Source organism: Peromyscus leucopus, chromosome 1 (assembly GCF_004664715.2).
Source record: "Peromyscus leucopus breed LL Stock chromosome 1, UCI_PerLeu_2.1, whole genome shotgun sequence".
Lineage (NCBI taxonomy): Eukaryota > Metazoa > Chordata > Mammalia > Rodentia > Cricetidae > Peromyscus > Peromyscus leucopus.
The window spans coordinates 65,052,434-65,067,635 of NC_051063.1; the positions used below are offsets into that span (position 1 = coordinate 65,052,434).

At 47.2% G+C, this 15,202-nt stretch overlaps 1 protein-coding gene across 1 annotated transcript in view; it reads right to left on the bottom strand.

Annotated features, from left to right (window-relative positions):
* Inpp5a (inositol polyphosphate-5-phosphatase A) overlaps nt 1-15,202 on the bottom strand; it is a 202,630-nt gene that overhangs the window by 130,877 nt on the left and 56,551 nt on the right. The window contains exon 2 of the mRNA XM_028869475.2: nt 13,195-13,236. Coding sequence (XP_028725308.1) covers nt 13,195-13,236 — 42 coding nt within the window. The remainder of the gene's footprint in view (nt 1-13,194; nt 13,237-15,202) is intronic.

A 15,202-nucleotide genomic window follows, 5' to 3' on the forward strand; every position in this document is an offset into this window, starting at 1 on the left:
AACAGTCTTGCTGGGTCTCCCATCTCCCTTTTTTCTACCCCACTTTAGGAAGTCACAAGGGTTCTCTTCAGGACCTGCTTCCCACAGCCCTGTCCCAACTCTGAGAATGTCCACCAGCCCTTCCACAGCACAGCAGATCCTCAGTCCTGCACACTTCTCTCCACAAGATCCTGCTTGCCTCTTCTTCCAGGTCTGGCTGTTGGCAAGCACGGCTTTGGGACAGCAGTGACAGGGCTCTTATCCTGACAACGGATCAGCCTTGTGGCTGCAGGAACATCTCATAGCCTATTGAAGCCTCAATTTTCTTATCTATGAAAGTGGGTGTGAAGAGTAACTCAATTACCAAACTTCTGAGGAAACTGGAAGGAAGGGCTGAGCACAACAACATCAAAACCCAGGGCGGGAGTACCCAGAGCATCACAGCCCAGAGGGATGGAGCACATTACAACCCTCAGACACCCAGAGCACTGCAGCCCGGGCACCCAGTGTGTCACGGCCTAGGGACACCATCACTGACTTAGGAGATGGGAAACAAAAGGAAGAACAAAGACATAAGAGACTATGAGACCTGTCACCACACCAACCTTTCCAATGCGTATGAAGGTGACACCACTGTTGCCCAATCATTTTTACAATATTGCATCTGAAGTTCTTCTCCCAGACAAGTATCTTCACACACTAATGGTTATACAGTTGAGTAGTCACCACCCTGATGGCAGACACCTGTGTTAGCCTGGGGCCGAGCTGCTGGGCCTCTGATCCAGACCAGTTAGGTGTCCCTGCACATCTGAAAATCCATGTTTCTGGAGATCTGCTGAAGAGTGTGCCCTAAAAGAGGACATGAGCAAACAGGATGACCTTGATGTAAACCCACCACATTCCTTCCAAAAGATAGTGTGCTGGCTAGTTTTATGTCAACTTGACACAAGCTAAAGTCATCTGAGAGGAGGGAGCCTCAATTAAGAAAATGCCTCCATAGGACTGGGCTGTAGGCAAACTTGTAGGACACTTTTTAAATTTGTGATTGACGGGTGATGCCATCCCTCAGCAGGTGGTCCTAGGTTCTGTAAGAAAGCAGGATGAACAAGGCACAAGGAGCAAGCCAGTAAGCAGCACCCCTCCATGGCCTCTGCATCAGCTCCTGCCTCCAGGTTCCTGCCCTATTTAAGTTCCTTCCCTGACTTCCTCCAGTGAAGGACTACAATGTGGAAGTGTAAATAAACCCTTTCCTCTTCAACTTGCTTTGGTCATGGTTTTTCATCATAGCAATAGAAACCCTAACTAGGACAGACATTGACCACACCCAACCCTGATGCTGCTGTGGCAACAAGCTTGTCAATACAACTCTCAGGTGAAAAGCAGGGAAAGGAAGTTCAGAGCACATCGAGACATTCAGCAGCCAGCCACCTTCCCTGGTGACTGGTTGTACTGCACAGATGTGTCTTAAGCATAAAGCACACTCGATTCCCAAGGCAGCACAAAAGCTCATGAAGTATTTTATTACTAACTACACTGATCACAAACTGAAGCAGTAAGAGCTTAGAATTACAGGGTTAAATAAATTCCATGTACTCAGGAGGCACAGTCAGGCAGACCTCTGTGAGTTCAAGCCAGCCTGGTCTACATAGCGAATTCCAGGCCAGTTACATAGTAAGACCCTAGATCAACAACGACAACAACAACAACAAAAAATCCATTCCATTTGTTTCTTTCCATTTTGTTAATTGTGGTCCTGGAAAACTTGAAAGTGTGTTCATTCCCAGATGGTATTTCTAGTGGGGCAGAAGACAGGCCCTCCTGTCAGCTGAGGGCTGATGTGTTCAGAACTACCAATTCTGAGTGAGGCTGTCTTTCCAGTGTGTGCTCAGTCTGTCCTTTAGTAACACTGACACTGTCAGAGCCCAGAGGGAACATGCTAGCCCTGCTCAGCCAGGCCCTTTCCTCTGGGAACCCTTCAACTACCAGGAGCCCAGGGCAGTCTGCTTCACACAGCACACAGCTACATTCACTCCATGTCACCCAGAGTCCCCAGACAAAACTGAGGAGGACAGGTGACAGGTGGTGCAGGAAGTGCCTTGTCTGTGTCATCTGAGCACCTGAGCCAGGAGGACTCGCTGGCACTTTCTTTGCAATAACTTCATTAATCCTCACCCTACTGGGCTGGGCGCCATTACTTCAGGACAGGAGGCACAGATAGGTTACAAAGCTTGCTTAGAGTCACATAGCAAAGATGGGCTATGTGTAGTGAGAATGGAACCCTTCCTGTCAGACTCCGGGGCCTGCTTGGGCTTTGCAGCCATGCTCTGAAGCCTTTTCCTGGTGGGCATGAAAGGGCCTGTGCCAGCAGGCCACTTAAGGCAGAAACATGGCCGTGGCATGAAGGATCACTCCCTTCATGAAAGACATGGTCAGCACCCCTCCTTTCAGGGTTTTCTGCTAGAGATAAATTTCTAGAAAAGTATTCATCTATACTTGGGCTCCCTTCACAAAGAGCATATTTATGATTGCTGATCAGAGTCAAGCAAGATGGTGGCACCTGCAGTCCCTGACACTCAGGAGGTTGAGATGGAAAAACTGCTTTGAGTTCACAAGTTCAAGACCAACCTATGCAACAAAGCAAGACCCAATCTCAAATAAAAAAGGACTGCCAATCAGAACCATATGTCATAAACATACTTGTCAACAATGGCAATGGAATTAAATCTCTAGCAATAATATCTTCAAATCAGATAGACCCATCCATCACCTCCAACTCCTCTCCATGCTTGGAAGGGTCACACCTGCCCAGGGAACCTCCCATGCTACAGCTTCCTTGAACATGTTTTCCATCCCAACTCCCAGTTGTAGCAGATCTGACCCCAGCATCTCCACTGTAAACCATCAGGGATTGGGCCTGCCCCCATAGGAAGGGCCCAGCTCTCCAAGGTTCCTGAGGCCTCCTCTGCAAGCTTCTGCCCTATCTCCCTATATTCCAGGCTGTTCCTTGTCCCAGCCCCAAACTGTTTGCTTTCACCATTCTTCATGCTGGAAGATGCTTCTCTTCCAGCCTCAGTAATTTATTCCTTCATTCATCCATCCATCCCTTCTACAGTTATGTAAAGAGAAGGACCAGGGTCTTTCTGGCAGAGAGGGACAGAGCGAACAGAGGCATAAAAGGCCACTACTTCTATAGAGGGTACACTGTTTAGCAAGTCAGCCAACAGAGGACAGCAGCATCTTTTGGAGGCATGACACCCAAGACCTCAATCATGCTGACCCCAGTTTCCCTCACAAAGCACCCAAGGTTGGCCCTCCCAGTCTTGGTTCCCCCAAAAGCTTTCTGGAAGCTCAGGCAGTACCCTCACCATTCTGCCTTGGTCAGCATAGTTAGTTGGACAAAATGTTGCATGAGGGCCAAGCTAAACACACTCACAGTTGAGGACAGAAGCACAAGGTCAAGATGCCAGCCCACTGGGGGTTAGTGAGGTCTCTGCCTCAGCTCAAAACACTACCTTTGCCATGTTGTCCCGTGTGAGAAGCAGACAAGCCCTGCTGTCTCTGTTGACATGGGCACTAATCCCATCTCGGGCCCATTCTCAAGACCTCGTCTAAACCTCATCACCGCCTAGGTCCCACCACCAGCACCATCACAATGGAGGGTTGGACTTCACGGGGACAGGATCACAGTGAAGACTGAATGCCTGAATCCTACAGCAAGTGTGACCATGTAAGGGATCCAAAACACAGACCAACAAAAGCTCCCTCAGAATGGGAGCTGTTGGTGAGCCTGGTCGACTCGGCTGCTTCTCGTCAGCTGTGCCTGTCTGTGTGCTGCTCTCTCGGGTAGATGCTGCCACAATGCCCTCCCCAGAGTCACAGAGCAAGAATGACCAGCCACATCACCACCTGTGGATTCTCCTGCACCCTCACCTGGCTACATTCTTGCAGCCTTCGGCACACATTCCTGAAGTGGACTGAGAGGAGTGGGCCCATGTGTCCATGGAGAATGACACACAAATGCTCAGGTAGGTCTGGTCTGACGGAACCCAGATACCATCAATGGGCCAATCATATGTCACATGTACCATTAAAGAAGAATGAAGTAGTACCTATAAAGTGACATGTGATGCCTCTAAGTCTTAAGAGGTAAAAGAAGGAAGATTAAGACCCCAGCAACAGGCATTCTAGAATAAGCCACTCAGATTGGCAGAACCTCAAGCTGCCCCCTGGGAAGCAGGCAGGATGTCCACACCCTGGATCCAAAGACACTAGGCATGGATGGGCAAAACCATACCAACGTCGGTCACTTCAAGTTAAAGAGCTAGGGCGCAACAGGGTCTATATACAGCAGGCCTCCTCGGTCCTCAAAAGGTCACACTGGCAGTAGAAAGTCCCAAGAGGCTCCTGGACTGCCTTCAACTCCAGGACCCCTGCTTCAAGCCAGTGACCAAATCTGCTTGATGTCTGTTGAACCATGTCTTGTGGCTCTCGCCAAGGCACTTCTTGAACCTCAGCCAAAGAGACAATCTGAGAGCAAAGGAGCCTGACTTTATCACAACTATTATATACTTAGGCTCATGCTGCTCCAAAGCCTGCACGTGGAACCCTGGGTCAGCTGCAGCCGGGCCCAGTGACAAGACTAGTCCCAGAGCTTTCCCTCTCTATCCCCTCCCGTGCCCCTGTCCAATAGGCCTCTCTTGTACTTCACAGAAGACCACAGGACACTGGCTTCCTCACTTCTGGCTATGCTACATTGTGAAAATGTATTACCTCCTATTCTAGGCCAGGCTCTGACCAAGAATTTGAGGACGATTGCTGCCTTTGTGGAATGAGGTTGGGTTATATGGTATCTTTCAAAGACTCTGGTGAAGCTGTGCCTGGTGGTACAAGCCTACAACCTCAGCTACTAGGGAGGCTAAAAAGCCTGCCTACCTACACAGTCTGAAGACTAAAGTGAGGATGAAGGGCTTTATCAGGCACAGCAAGGCTGCAGAGCCAGCCATCAAAGGTGTGTGAAGCGGGACAGGAAAACCTGACCAAGAGGCCCCAGGTCACTCCAGCTGCTGGAAATGGGGCCGGGAAGAAAAGGAGAGCTGCAAACAGGCTAACAATTCAGGAAGCCCTGAGCATCTGCAACGAATTTCAAAAAAGTGAGGACAGCACAATATAAAAAGGCAGCCTGCATCTGGGTACTGTGACATGGTGGCAATGGGAAGGATACCAGAGGGACAGAGGAGCTACCAGAGGAAGTACGAAGTACACAAATAAACATCTGATGTCACTCTAGACATCCATTTGGCACTCAGACACTCCCATCAACTCCTCATAGAACCCAGGCAGCCCAGCAAGGCAGCATTTCTGCTCCATAGTCCTGTCTCCTCCAAGCCACATGATGGAGTCCTGTTCTGAGCCTGGCTTCTCTCAAAGGCAAGGATTACAAACAAAGCAACTGTACATATTTGCATCAAGTCTCAGCATAAATATGCCCTTGTGTCAGCTAGGTAAACAGACAGCAGCAAGCCCTACTTCCTAAGAATGAAATTGTACTGTGAATCAAAGAATGAATGCCAGTAGATCCATATATTAGCCCTTGGGATTCAATGGCTCCAATCAGCTGGCAAGCACACCTCAATACATGAGCTTTTGAGACTATTGCATCCTAAAATACACCTTCCCACCTGCGATTTCTTTTCATTCATTTAATACTGTTTTCATGAAGAACTGTTCCTAATTATGATGAAGTCTAACTTATTGATTTTCTTTCTTGACCTTGAATTATGCTTTTAGTGTTGGACATAAGAAACCTTTGCCCAACTCAAGATTACAAAGATCTTCTTTAAAAAAAAAAAAAAAAAAAAAAAAAAAACTTCCTTTTAGAAGTGTCATGGGCTTAAGTCTCACATTTGCTCTAGGACCTACGCTGAGTCAGTTTCTGTACACAGTAGAAAGTGTGGACTGACATTTAGCTCTATGACTCACACTGAGTCACAGTACAAAGTGTGGACTTTACAGGTGCATTTGCACCTGGCTGAGCAGCTGTCCCAGTGCATACTAGCCAGGCCACCACTCTCGAACCTGAACTCTATCCTGCTGCTGGTCACTTGGCCATATCCATCTCTGCTGCCACACCCCTCTCCTCCACACAACTGCCAATGCATGTCCTGACTCCTGCAGCTCTATGACACTTCCTGAAACCAGAACGTGAGTCCTCAAATCCTGTTTTGCTTCAAACTGTTTGGCTCTTCTAGTTCCTTTCCTTGCCCATATATTTTTAGAATCATATTTTATACTTGCATCAAAAACTTCTGTTGAGAATTTTTTTGAGACAGGGTCTCATTATACAGCCTAGGCTGTTCTCAAATTCATGATCCTCCTGACTCAGCCACCCAAGTACAGGGATTACCAGCATGTACCACACACCTGTCCTCTGCTGAGATTTTTATCACAACTACATTAGATTAGTAGTATATCAGATGATGGAAAATTAACACTCTGACATAATTCACAGCTCCTAATCCACGAATGTGGCATCTCTCAACTTCTTCATATTCTTTGCTCTTGCATTGGTGTCTCGAAGCTTTTCAGTGTATATACTGACATTACATTAGAGTTTGCCCAGGTATTTCATTTTACTGCTAATCCTTTTCTTAATGCTAAGTTTATAGTTGTCTGTAGCTAATAAAAACATGCTTTCCCACTGGCCTTATATGTTGAAAACTAAATATATCCAGTCAGCAGTACAGCAGCCAAAGTCTTTGTGGACCGTCATGATTTTCTAGGCAGTCGACAATGTCTTCTGCCAATGGAGGGTTTTATTACTTCTCTTTTGTTTCATTTCTTGCTGCACTGCAGTGACATGGCCCTTCAACACCACAGTGAGAAGACAGGCAACACTACCTGCTCCTCCAGCCGTTATGCAAGCCGGGCAGTGGTGGCGCACACCTTTAATGCCAGCACTTTGGGGGCAGAGGCAGGCAGATGTCTGTGAGTTCAAGGATAGATAGCCTGGTCTACAGAGAGAGTTCTGGGACAGCTAGGGCTACACAGAGAAATCTGCCTCAAAAAAATAAAAGTCATTGTGCTTGTCACCATTAGATACAAGTGAACTGAGGGAACTACACAGGCTTCCACAGTTCAGAGGAAGCTGTTTTCTACACTAGTCTATTCATTTGTTCATTTGTTTGAGACAGGGTCTCACTATGTAGCCTTTGGCTGGCCTGAACTCACTATGTAGACCGGGCTAGACTCAAACTCAGAGACCCACTGGCCTCCGCTTCCTGAGTGCTGGGATTAAAGATGTGCATCACCACACCTGGCTGTTTTCTCAGTTACTTTAGATTTTTAATCAAACATATTACAAGATTTTTTCAAATGCTTTTTCTACATCTGTTGAGACAAATATGTTTTTTTTTCTTCAATCAACATAGTAAATTATAGTCATTGTTATCTGAATGTTAAGCTGGCCTTGAATTCCTAAGTCATTATACATTAACTACATCTGTAGTTCTATACACATGGATTTGGCCGGAGGAAAGCTGCCTCTGTACTGAACATACACAGACATTTGTCTTGTTATTCCCTAAACAATATAAGTGATAACTATACAGTATCTGCATTGTGTTAGATAGTAAACCCTGTGGGAAGATGTACACAAATTCTTCAAAATATTGAGCCATTTCATATCTGTGGGATGCACCAGAGCCCATCCCCCATAGAAATTGAGGAAAAACTATCATCACAATGCATGTGTGAGTACTTTCATGTTTATAGCTTTGGTTTGCTCAATCTTTTAAAACAGAATACCTTCTGCTTAATATATGACAATTTCATACATGTAAGCAATGCACCTTGACCATATGCTCCCCCCAGTTCTCCCTTCCACTCCCTTCAGGTATCCCCAAAAGTCCCTCTCCCTGTTTCATGTCCTCTCCTTTTTTAGGTTAATAATCCACTTAGTCCAATTAGTTGGGCTGTTGGAGTGTTGAGTGAGCCCGTGCAATTAATCACAGCTGAGTGAGTCCATGGGCGCCACGGCCATGGCATGTCCTTAAGACAGTGTTTCACAGCATCCCTCCCCATTTTCCAGCTCTGATATTCTTCCTGCCCCTCTTCAGTGATGGTCCCTGACCATTGGGGGTGAGAACTGATATGGTGTCTCACTCAGGGCTGAGCATTAATCTCAGCACTCTGATCAGTTATAGCTCTCTGCACTGACTGCAGACCACTGCAGAGGAAAGCTTCTCTGGCTAATGTCGAGGGCAACAGTTCTAGAAGACATTTTGACAACAAATTATTTTGATCTACTGAACCTTTAAGGAGCATTGTACTTGTTTCCAGGGTGGATACTGATATGTGTTTTTCTTATCATGCAATGTCTGTCTACTTTGGGTGCCAGGATAATTAGTGTTCATGTCACAGGCTGAGTTAGGAAGCATCAACTGTGACTCAATTTTCTTGGAAAGTTCCTGTAAAACTGTTATTGCTTCTTGCTGAAATGTTGGACAGAACTCACCAGTGAAGCCATCTGGACCTGGAGGGTTTAGGGGAAATATATGAGCAAAATTTTAATCTAATGAGTACGAGACCAAGCTCATTTACTATAGGGCCACAATCATTTACTGTCTCTAGAGTAAACACTGACACTATGGTTCTCCAAGAATTGGCTCCCTTTATATAAAATTTCAAATCTGTTGGCATAAAGTGCCAGCGCTGGTCCCCAGACTATCTTTTACTTCCTCTAGGATCTTGACTGTCATATTCCATGCTGTATTCTGATTTTTTTTTCATTTTGTCTTCCATCTTCAGAAGCTAGATATAAAAGAAGAGAGTGAACCCAGGGTAAGGAAAAGAAAGGGCAAAAATTGGTGAAAAGAAGAAGTGGGCAATAGACAGTGAGGAAAACTACAAGCAGGATCTTTAGAGTTGACAAAAAAAAAAAAAACAATGGCAACCCGACCCACACTAACAGTTGGTTTTCCTCACTGCAGGCCATGCTCTCCTGTGGCTTCTTCACCTGCTGAGTAGTTTGCCACCGGCTGTTAAACTCTCTGTAAGAGGCTGCTGGATGCTGCTGTGGAAATTCTCTCTGCTACAAGCTGGTTGAGCAGAGTGCTCTTCTCACTCAGCTGCTCCCTCCCATGCGGACCACTGTCCAAGGGTGTGTACTGTCTAGTGCTTGAAACATGGGTGCCTGCGCTTAGCATGGTTCTGGTGTCTTAAGGCAGGAGGATAAACTGGCAACTGTTCTTTCATGTTCGCTGGACACAGATGTGATCCATCACCCAGTTCTTAAAAGCCCTGCAAGGAAAGACCGTGGAAGACTTTGAGGACGGAGCTTGGCACCTGTTTAGCGCACCTCTTGCTCTCTCACCTTTGCTATCTGTGAACTGCTTGGTAAGTGTGAACATTTAAAGACACAGCAATGCACGGGCCCCGCGATCAAGGAAAGGCCTGCTGTGAAGGATGCTCATGATGACTGCCCTGCTGTAGACACCAGCCATCTTCACATATATTAAGTTAGTTCACTTCAGAACTGCTGAGGGGAGGACCTCTGTGCACCGGCTTCTTCTTTGAATCATTTTACATCTTTCTGGTTCTTATTAATAAATACAAACTAGCTCTCATATCAATTTAAAAATCTTTAATACCTGCGTGGTGGCTTGAATAAGGATGCTCCCCACACTTATAGGCTCATATCTTTGGATACTTAGGCCCAAGTTGGTGGAACTATGAATAATTGTGTTCTTGTTGGAGGAAGTATGTCACTGGAAGCAGGCTTTGAGGGTTCAAAAGACTTGCATCATTCTGTGTGTGTGTGTGTGTGTGTGTGTGTGTGTATTCACGCGCAATCCTACCTATGGATCAAGATGTGAGCTCTCAGCTATTCCTATCACAGCTTTACTCCACCATCATGGACTCTAAACCCTTTGAAATTGTAAGTCCCAAATGAAATGCTTTCTTTCATGAGTTGCCTTGGTTGTGGTATTTTATCACAGCAATAGAAAAGTAACTAAGACAACCCTCTTGTTTTATATTTGTACAAATAACATTATATCCTGTTCTGTTTTTAAATTATCCTTATAGTGCTACCAAATTCAAACAACCTAGAAGTTCTGGTAACAGAAAAATAACTTCAAAAATTCAAAGTGTACCATATAAGGAAATACCGCTAAGCTACTCAAACAGTTCTGAGTATTAACTTAGAGAAAAGGGTATTTGTATGTGAACCACTTATAGAAGATATAATGTATTCCCCTGCAGCCCCACATAGACAGACACATACATATTAATGCATGTGTGTATATCAAGTTGGATGTGGAATGTAGCAGAGAAGATATTTTTAACTTTTCTTTGTTCAATTTCTTTAGAATGATATTCAACTAACAACTGCCCCTCCCCTTCACACACACACACACACACACACACACACACACACACACACACACACACTACATGCCAGGCAGGCAAATGCTTGGGCACACCAACACACAAGGCAAGAGGCCCCTGTTCTGAGAGCTCAAACACTAAAGTATATTACCTTTGTCAATATCAATAAAACTGAAACTAATTTTCCAGCTACCCCACCTTTAAGGCTGGAAGAAACAAAATCAGCACAAAGTCAGCAAGGGCTTCTCCTAATCTCCCTTGGAGGCTGTCCATGACTACACCAAGAAAAAGGTTCCTCATCCCAACCATGATGCACAGATGTTCAAGAGAGCAATGTCTGTCCTGTTCATGCTGGTACCTCCCAGATGAATGAAGTTAATATGAATGAATGATGAATGAACAAACAAACTAATAAATGAGTGGGCTGAGGAAACGGCTCTGAAATTTACAGTGGTATGTACATTTAGCACTATAATTGCAATGGCATGCTAAAATATGTAGGAGAGGCCTTATTCCTCATTCTCCCCAATTTTCACAACATGAACCCTTTGTCCTCACCATACATTCAGAGCACTAGCTGCATGCTCATTCATGCTTCCCCTCCAATGAGGGTGAAGAACCAGGGCCTGGCCAAACAGCCAGTGGAGAGTGAAGGCAAGTATGCAACACCAGCAAGAATCCTCAGATCAGCACTGAGAGCCTGCCTTAGAAGGCAAGTACCCAGATGAAATTAATCAGATAGACACAGTACAAGCCAGACCTAGCTCTAGTCACACAGCTCCTGTACTGGCTTTCTCTGGTGAGTACCCCCAGAACCAAACTCACATGCACCATCTCCATACTCTCAGGCCTAGCTCCAAAGTCACAGTTCTGGATTTCTGTGATGAGCATCTTGGGACATCACTGACCAGAGTTATCCTAAATATCCAGAACTAGCTTCCACTTGCTCTTGTTGCTCTCACAGGAATGCCCTGGCCTCATCTGACAGAAGTCTGTCATCCCACCATGTCATGCCTCCATCTGTCACCAAGGAACCAGGAACAGAGACTCAGAGGGCCAGAGGAGGCAGCTGGGGCCCCAGTGTAAGGCTGCATCTCCCACCCAACTATCCATGCTGACACCATGGCATGCTGGGAACTCTGCTCCCTTGTACCTCAGAGTAATCCTAGATATGACTCTCCCTACACCAATCACTCTTAGAACTGGTTTACAACCAACGGAGTGATGCCATCTCTACTATGGCCATCGCCCATACCAAGGTCCATGAGCTCCCTGGTTTAACCTAAGAATATGCACCATATCATACAGAGACTGTGAGAAGAGGAGGAATACATGCCTACCACCTTGTGGGTATCAACACAATCATATGAGTTCATAAAACAATCTCAAGGCCACGCCAGGCACACCAGCTCCACAAGACCCAGACCTGGTACTCCAGAGACAAGGTTTATGGCTCCCAGACCCTGAACCCAACTTCTTCTGACAGAGGCCTCCATATTCACAACAGGTCTCTGGCCCACCTTTGCTACCTTCGGCCTCCTATGCAGGACCTGCCCCTGCCCCTCACTACCTCAGACCCTTCCCTGACAGGGTCCTGACCAGCCCCTCTCTAAATCAGGCCCTCCCATGGCAAAGCCCATCTCCTTATGACCTCAGATCCTTAAATGGTAGGGCCCTGCCCTGCTCCACATTGTCTTAGGCCCTTCTGTGACTACCAACTCCTAATCTGTCCCAACCCAAGCATAATCAGGGCCTTTCCTTCCTTGGCCTTAAATACACACCAAAATTCTGCCTTACATCCCTAATGAGAACCAAGTGTAAAACCTAGATGATAGGAGACTCAGAAATGCTAGGTACGGATTGAATGAGCCCACATCCAAATGCCTAGTAGACATATGTGGTGGCCAGTAGGACAGAGAGCGGCCAAGTGTTGTGTGGATGAAAAGACTCAGTCCCAAAAGACCTACATCACTGTACCCAGGATGACCCGTACGAACTGTGACACCCCCGCCCCCCAACCCTGTCTCTACCAGCCTGCACCTAAAGCAAGCTGCAGAGCTACAGGCAGGTGTGCGCCATGTGCCCTGGGATATCTATAATTCCCGGTCTCTTTGTCTCCTTCATGGCTTGGGTCCCACCCTTGTCCACCTCCACCCAACAAATAAACAAAGCTGAGAAAATTAAGCACCAGAGTCCTGGCCTAACCCTGTGGGAACTTTTGTGTACAAATACAGCGTGCCTTGCTGTCCTCTGGGCTGTGGTCACTTACCCAGTTACCTTGGTTTACCCTTCTTGGCTGCTCAGCCCTTCCCATCCTCCAGGTCTACATATCATCTGCTCAGAGGTCTGTCATCCACCCAGAGCCAACTGCAGAACCAGGTGGCTGCTTGCTGCATTAGTCATCCTCCTCCTGGGACGCACTTGGAGACTGCTGCCTACCTATTCAAAGTGACACCCCCATTGCTTCCCACCCAGACCTGTGGCAGCCCCCGTGTGCTCATGTCATCTGTATGGGCCTGTCCATGTTCATGCTGCAGCTAGGGGAATCCTCCTGAAAAGTGCTATTCATCATGGTACCGACACCCAACCTCAAAGAAACACCCCCACCAAGGCCCTCTGTGTTCTCTGTTTCCCTCCCTTCCAGGTGGGAGCCAAAGAGCCAAGTGTCAGTCATTGGGAGATGATAACAACTGCTTCCCAGGACTGACCTAGTGAAAGCTGTTCCTGCGCTCCACGTGGACAAGATGTAACCTTGGCATCCAAACACCACAATGAAGATACTCACCACCCAAATGGCTACTCGGAAAGTGCTTGCTCAGAGGCTCTTACCTGGTAAAATTCCCGAAGCCAGTTCTTCTGCAGGTTTTCTGGCTGTAAATGAAGAGGAAAGGGGGAAATTAGAGCACGGCCACTACCCCAAACAGGGAGCCGAGGCTCCAGTGAGGAAACCTGAGGGCAAGCCTCACAGTGAGGAGCTAGGGGTGTGTATGGGGGACCTCTATCCACATGGGGTCTGTACTCCTCAGAGGGAGACCATCCACACACAAGCTGGGCCCTGTGGGCTGCCCCTGTGATGCAAATTGACATTTAGCCAGAGTCAGGCACAGGGCACCTATGTCCCACTGACCCACATCCTTGTTCTGTCCCCAGCTGGGGCTGTAGGGAAGGAGACAGGAGCGGCATCATAGATCTGCTTCCAAAGGACAACAAAGCCGAGCAGCAGCATCCCTGCTTGAACCAGAGCCGCTTTGCAGTGCCGCATGAGCACACACCATCCGACGCCATGGGGCTCTGCTGGGAGTTGGGGCAAGGGGAAGGTGCTGTGGGGAGGGTGGTGTTTGGGGAGTTAATCCCAGTGCTCAGAACTTTCAAGAAACAGCGGACAGATGGAAACCCCACACCATGTATGTACAGTGCTCCCAAACAAGAAGCAGGACCAGAAGAGCCAAGTATCAGCCATGACAAGCCCTGCTCAGGGAAGTAGGAAGGAGCTGTGGTCACACTTAAAGGCCCCCAAACCTTGACAGTGCTCCCTTAGGCTCTGGGCCAATCAGGCCCAGGGCAGTGTAGCCCAACCAAGCCCAAGTGTGGGACTCAGCCAGGGCCTGGTGTGAGCAAGCATGAGATGCCCTGGGTAGGCCTTGGTCAAAAGGCGGCATGGGGGAGGAGAGTCAGTGTCCCATGAGCAGGCTAGTGCTGCCCTGGGCATGTCAAAGCCATCCAATAATGCAAATGTACTCTGCCCTCTGCAGTACACACTTAAAAAACTGCAAATGTCATAGACATAATGTTATATGTCTGTCTGTCTGTCTGTTGGTTGGTTGGTTTTTCACAAGGCCTGCCTCTGCCACTGACTGAAGTCACTGCCCAGTATATCCCAGATAGTCAGAACCTGAACATCCACCCACAAGCAAGGCTCAGAGGAGCAGAGCCCAGGCTGTCTAGCCATGGCTAGGCCTGAACCACTCCCAGAGTTTTGTCCACTGAGTGTCCTGAAAATCATGGACAGAGAACTGCAGGAAAATTAATGATGGGGAAAAGTTGGCGAGGAAAAAGAGCATCACAGACCTCACACAAGGAACACAGAGGAAACCGGACATTAACCAACTCTCAAATGGATGCCTTAGCGGGACTCCCAGGTGGGTTCCACACACACAGGAGACACTGCCTCCCTGCCTTGTCCCCACTGAAAGCGGCAATAGGGCACTACAAAGACAAGCCAGAGTGCGGCAAGGACAGGCAGAGAGGCCAAGCACAGGCAGAGGGTCAGCATCACTTGCCTCTGAGAAAATGCCAATCCAAAACCACAAAGGATCCTAGTATGGTGGGGCACACTGTAATCCTAGTGTTAGAAAACAGAAGTAGGAGGGTCACTGCAAGTCTGATGGTAGCCTGGTCTACAAACTGAGTTCTAGGACTGCCGGGACTACACAGGCAGAGCCAATCTTTAAAATAGATAGATAGATGGATGGATGGATGGATGGATGGATGGATGGATGATGAATGAATAAATGAATGAATGAATGAATGGATGGATGAATGAATGAATAAATGACCAACCAACCAATCAAGGCAGATGATACAATGGTTAGGATGCTAAAAGTGTCAGCGAAGAGTAGCAAACAAACCCTCTACACTGCTGAAGGGAGCAGTTTTAGGCTGGTCCTTGAAATGCTAACTCTGGACACCATCTAACCAGCAAGTCCCTGGCGTATTCTCCAGACAAGTAAAAATGCTTTCCACATGGAAACTGAGGTTGACAGCAGCCAAAAGACAGACACAGCTGAATGCCCATGTGAAAGGGTACAGGAGATGGGACACATACACATAGAGGACA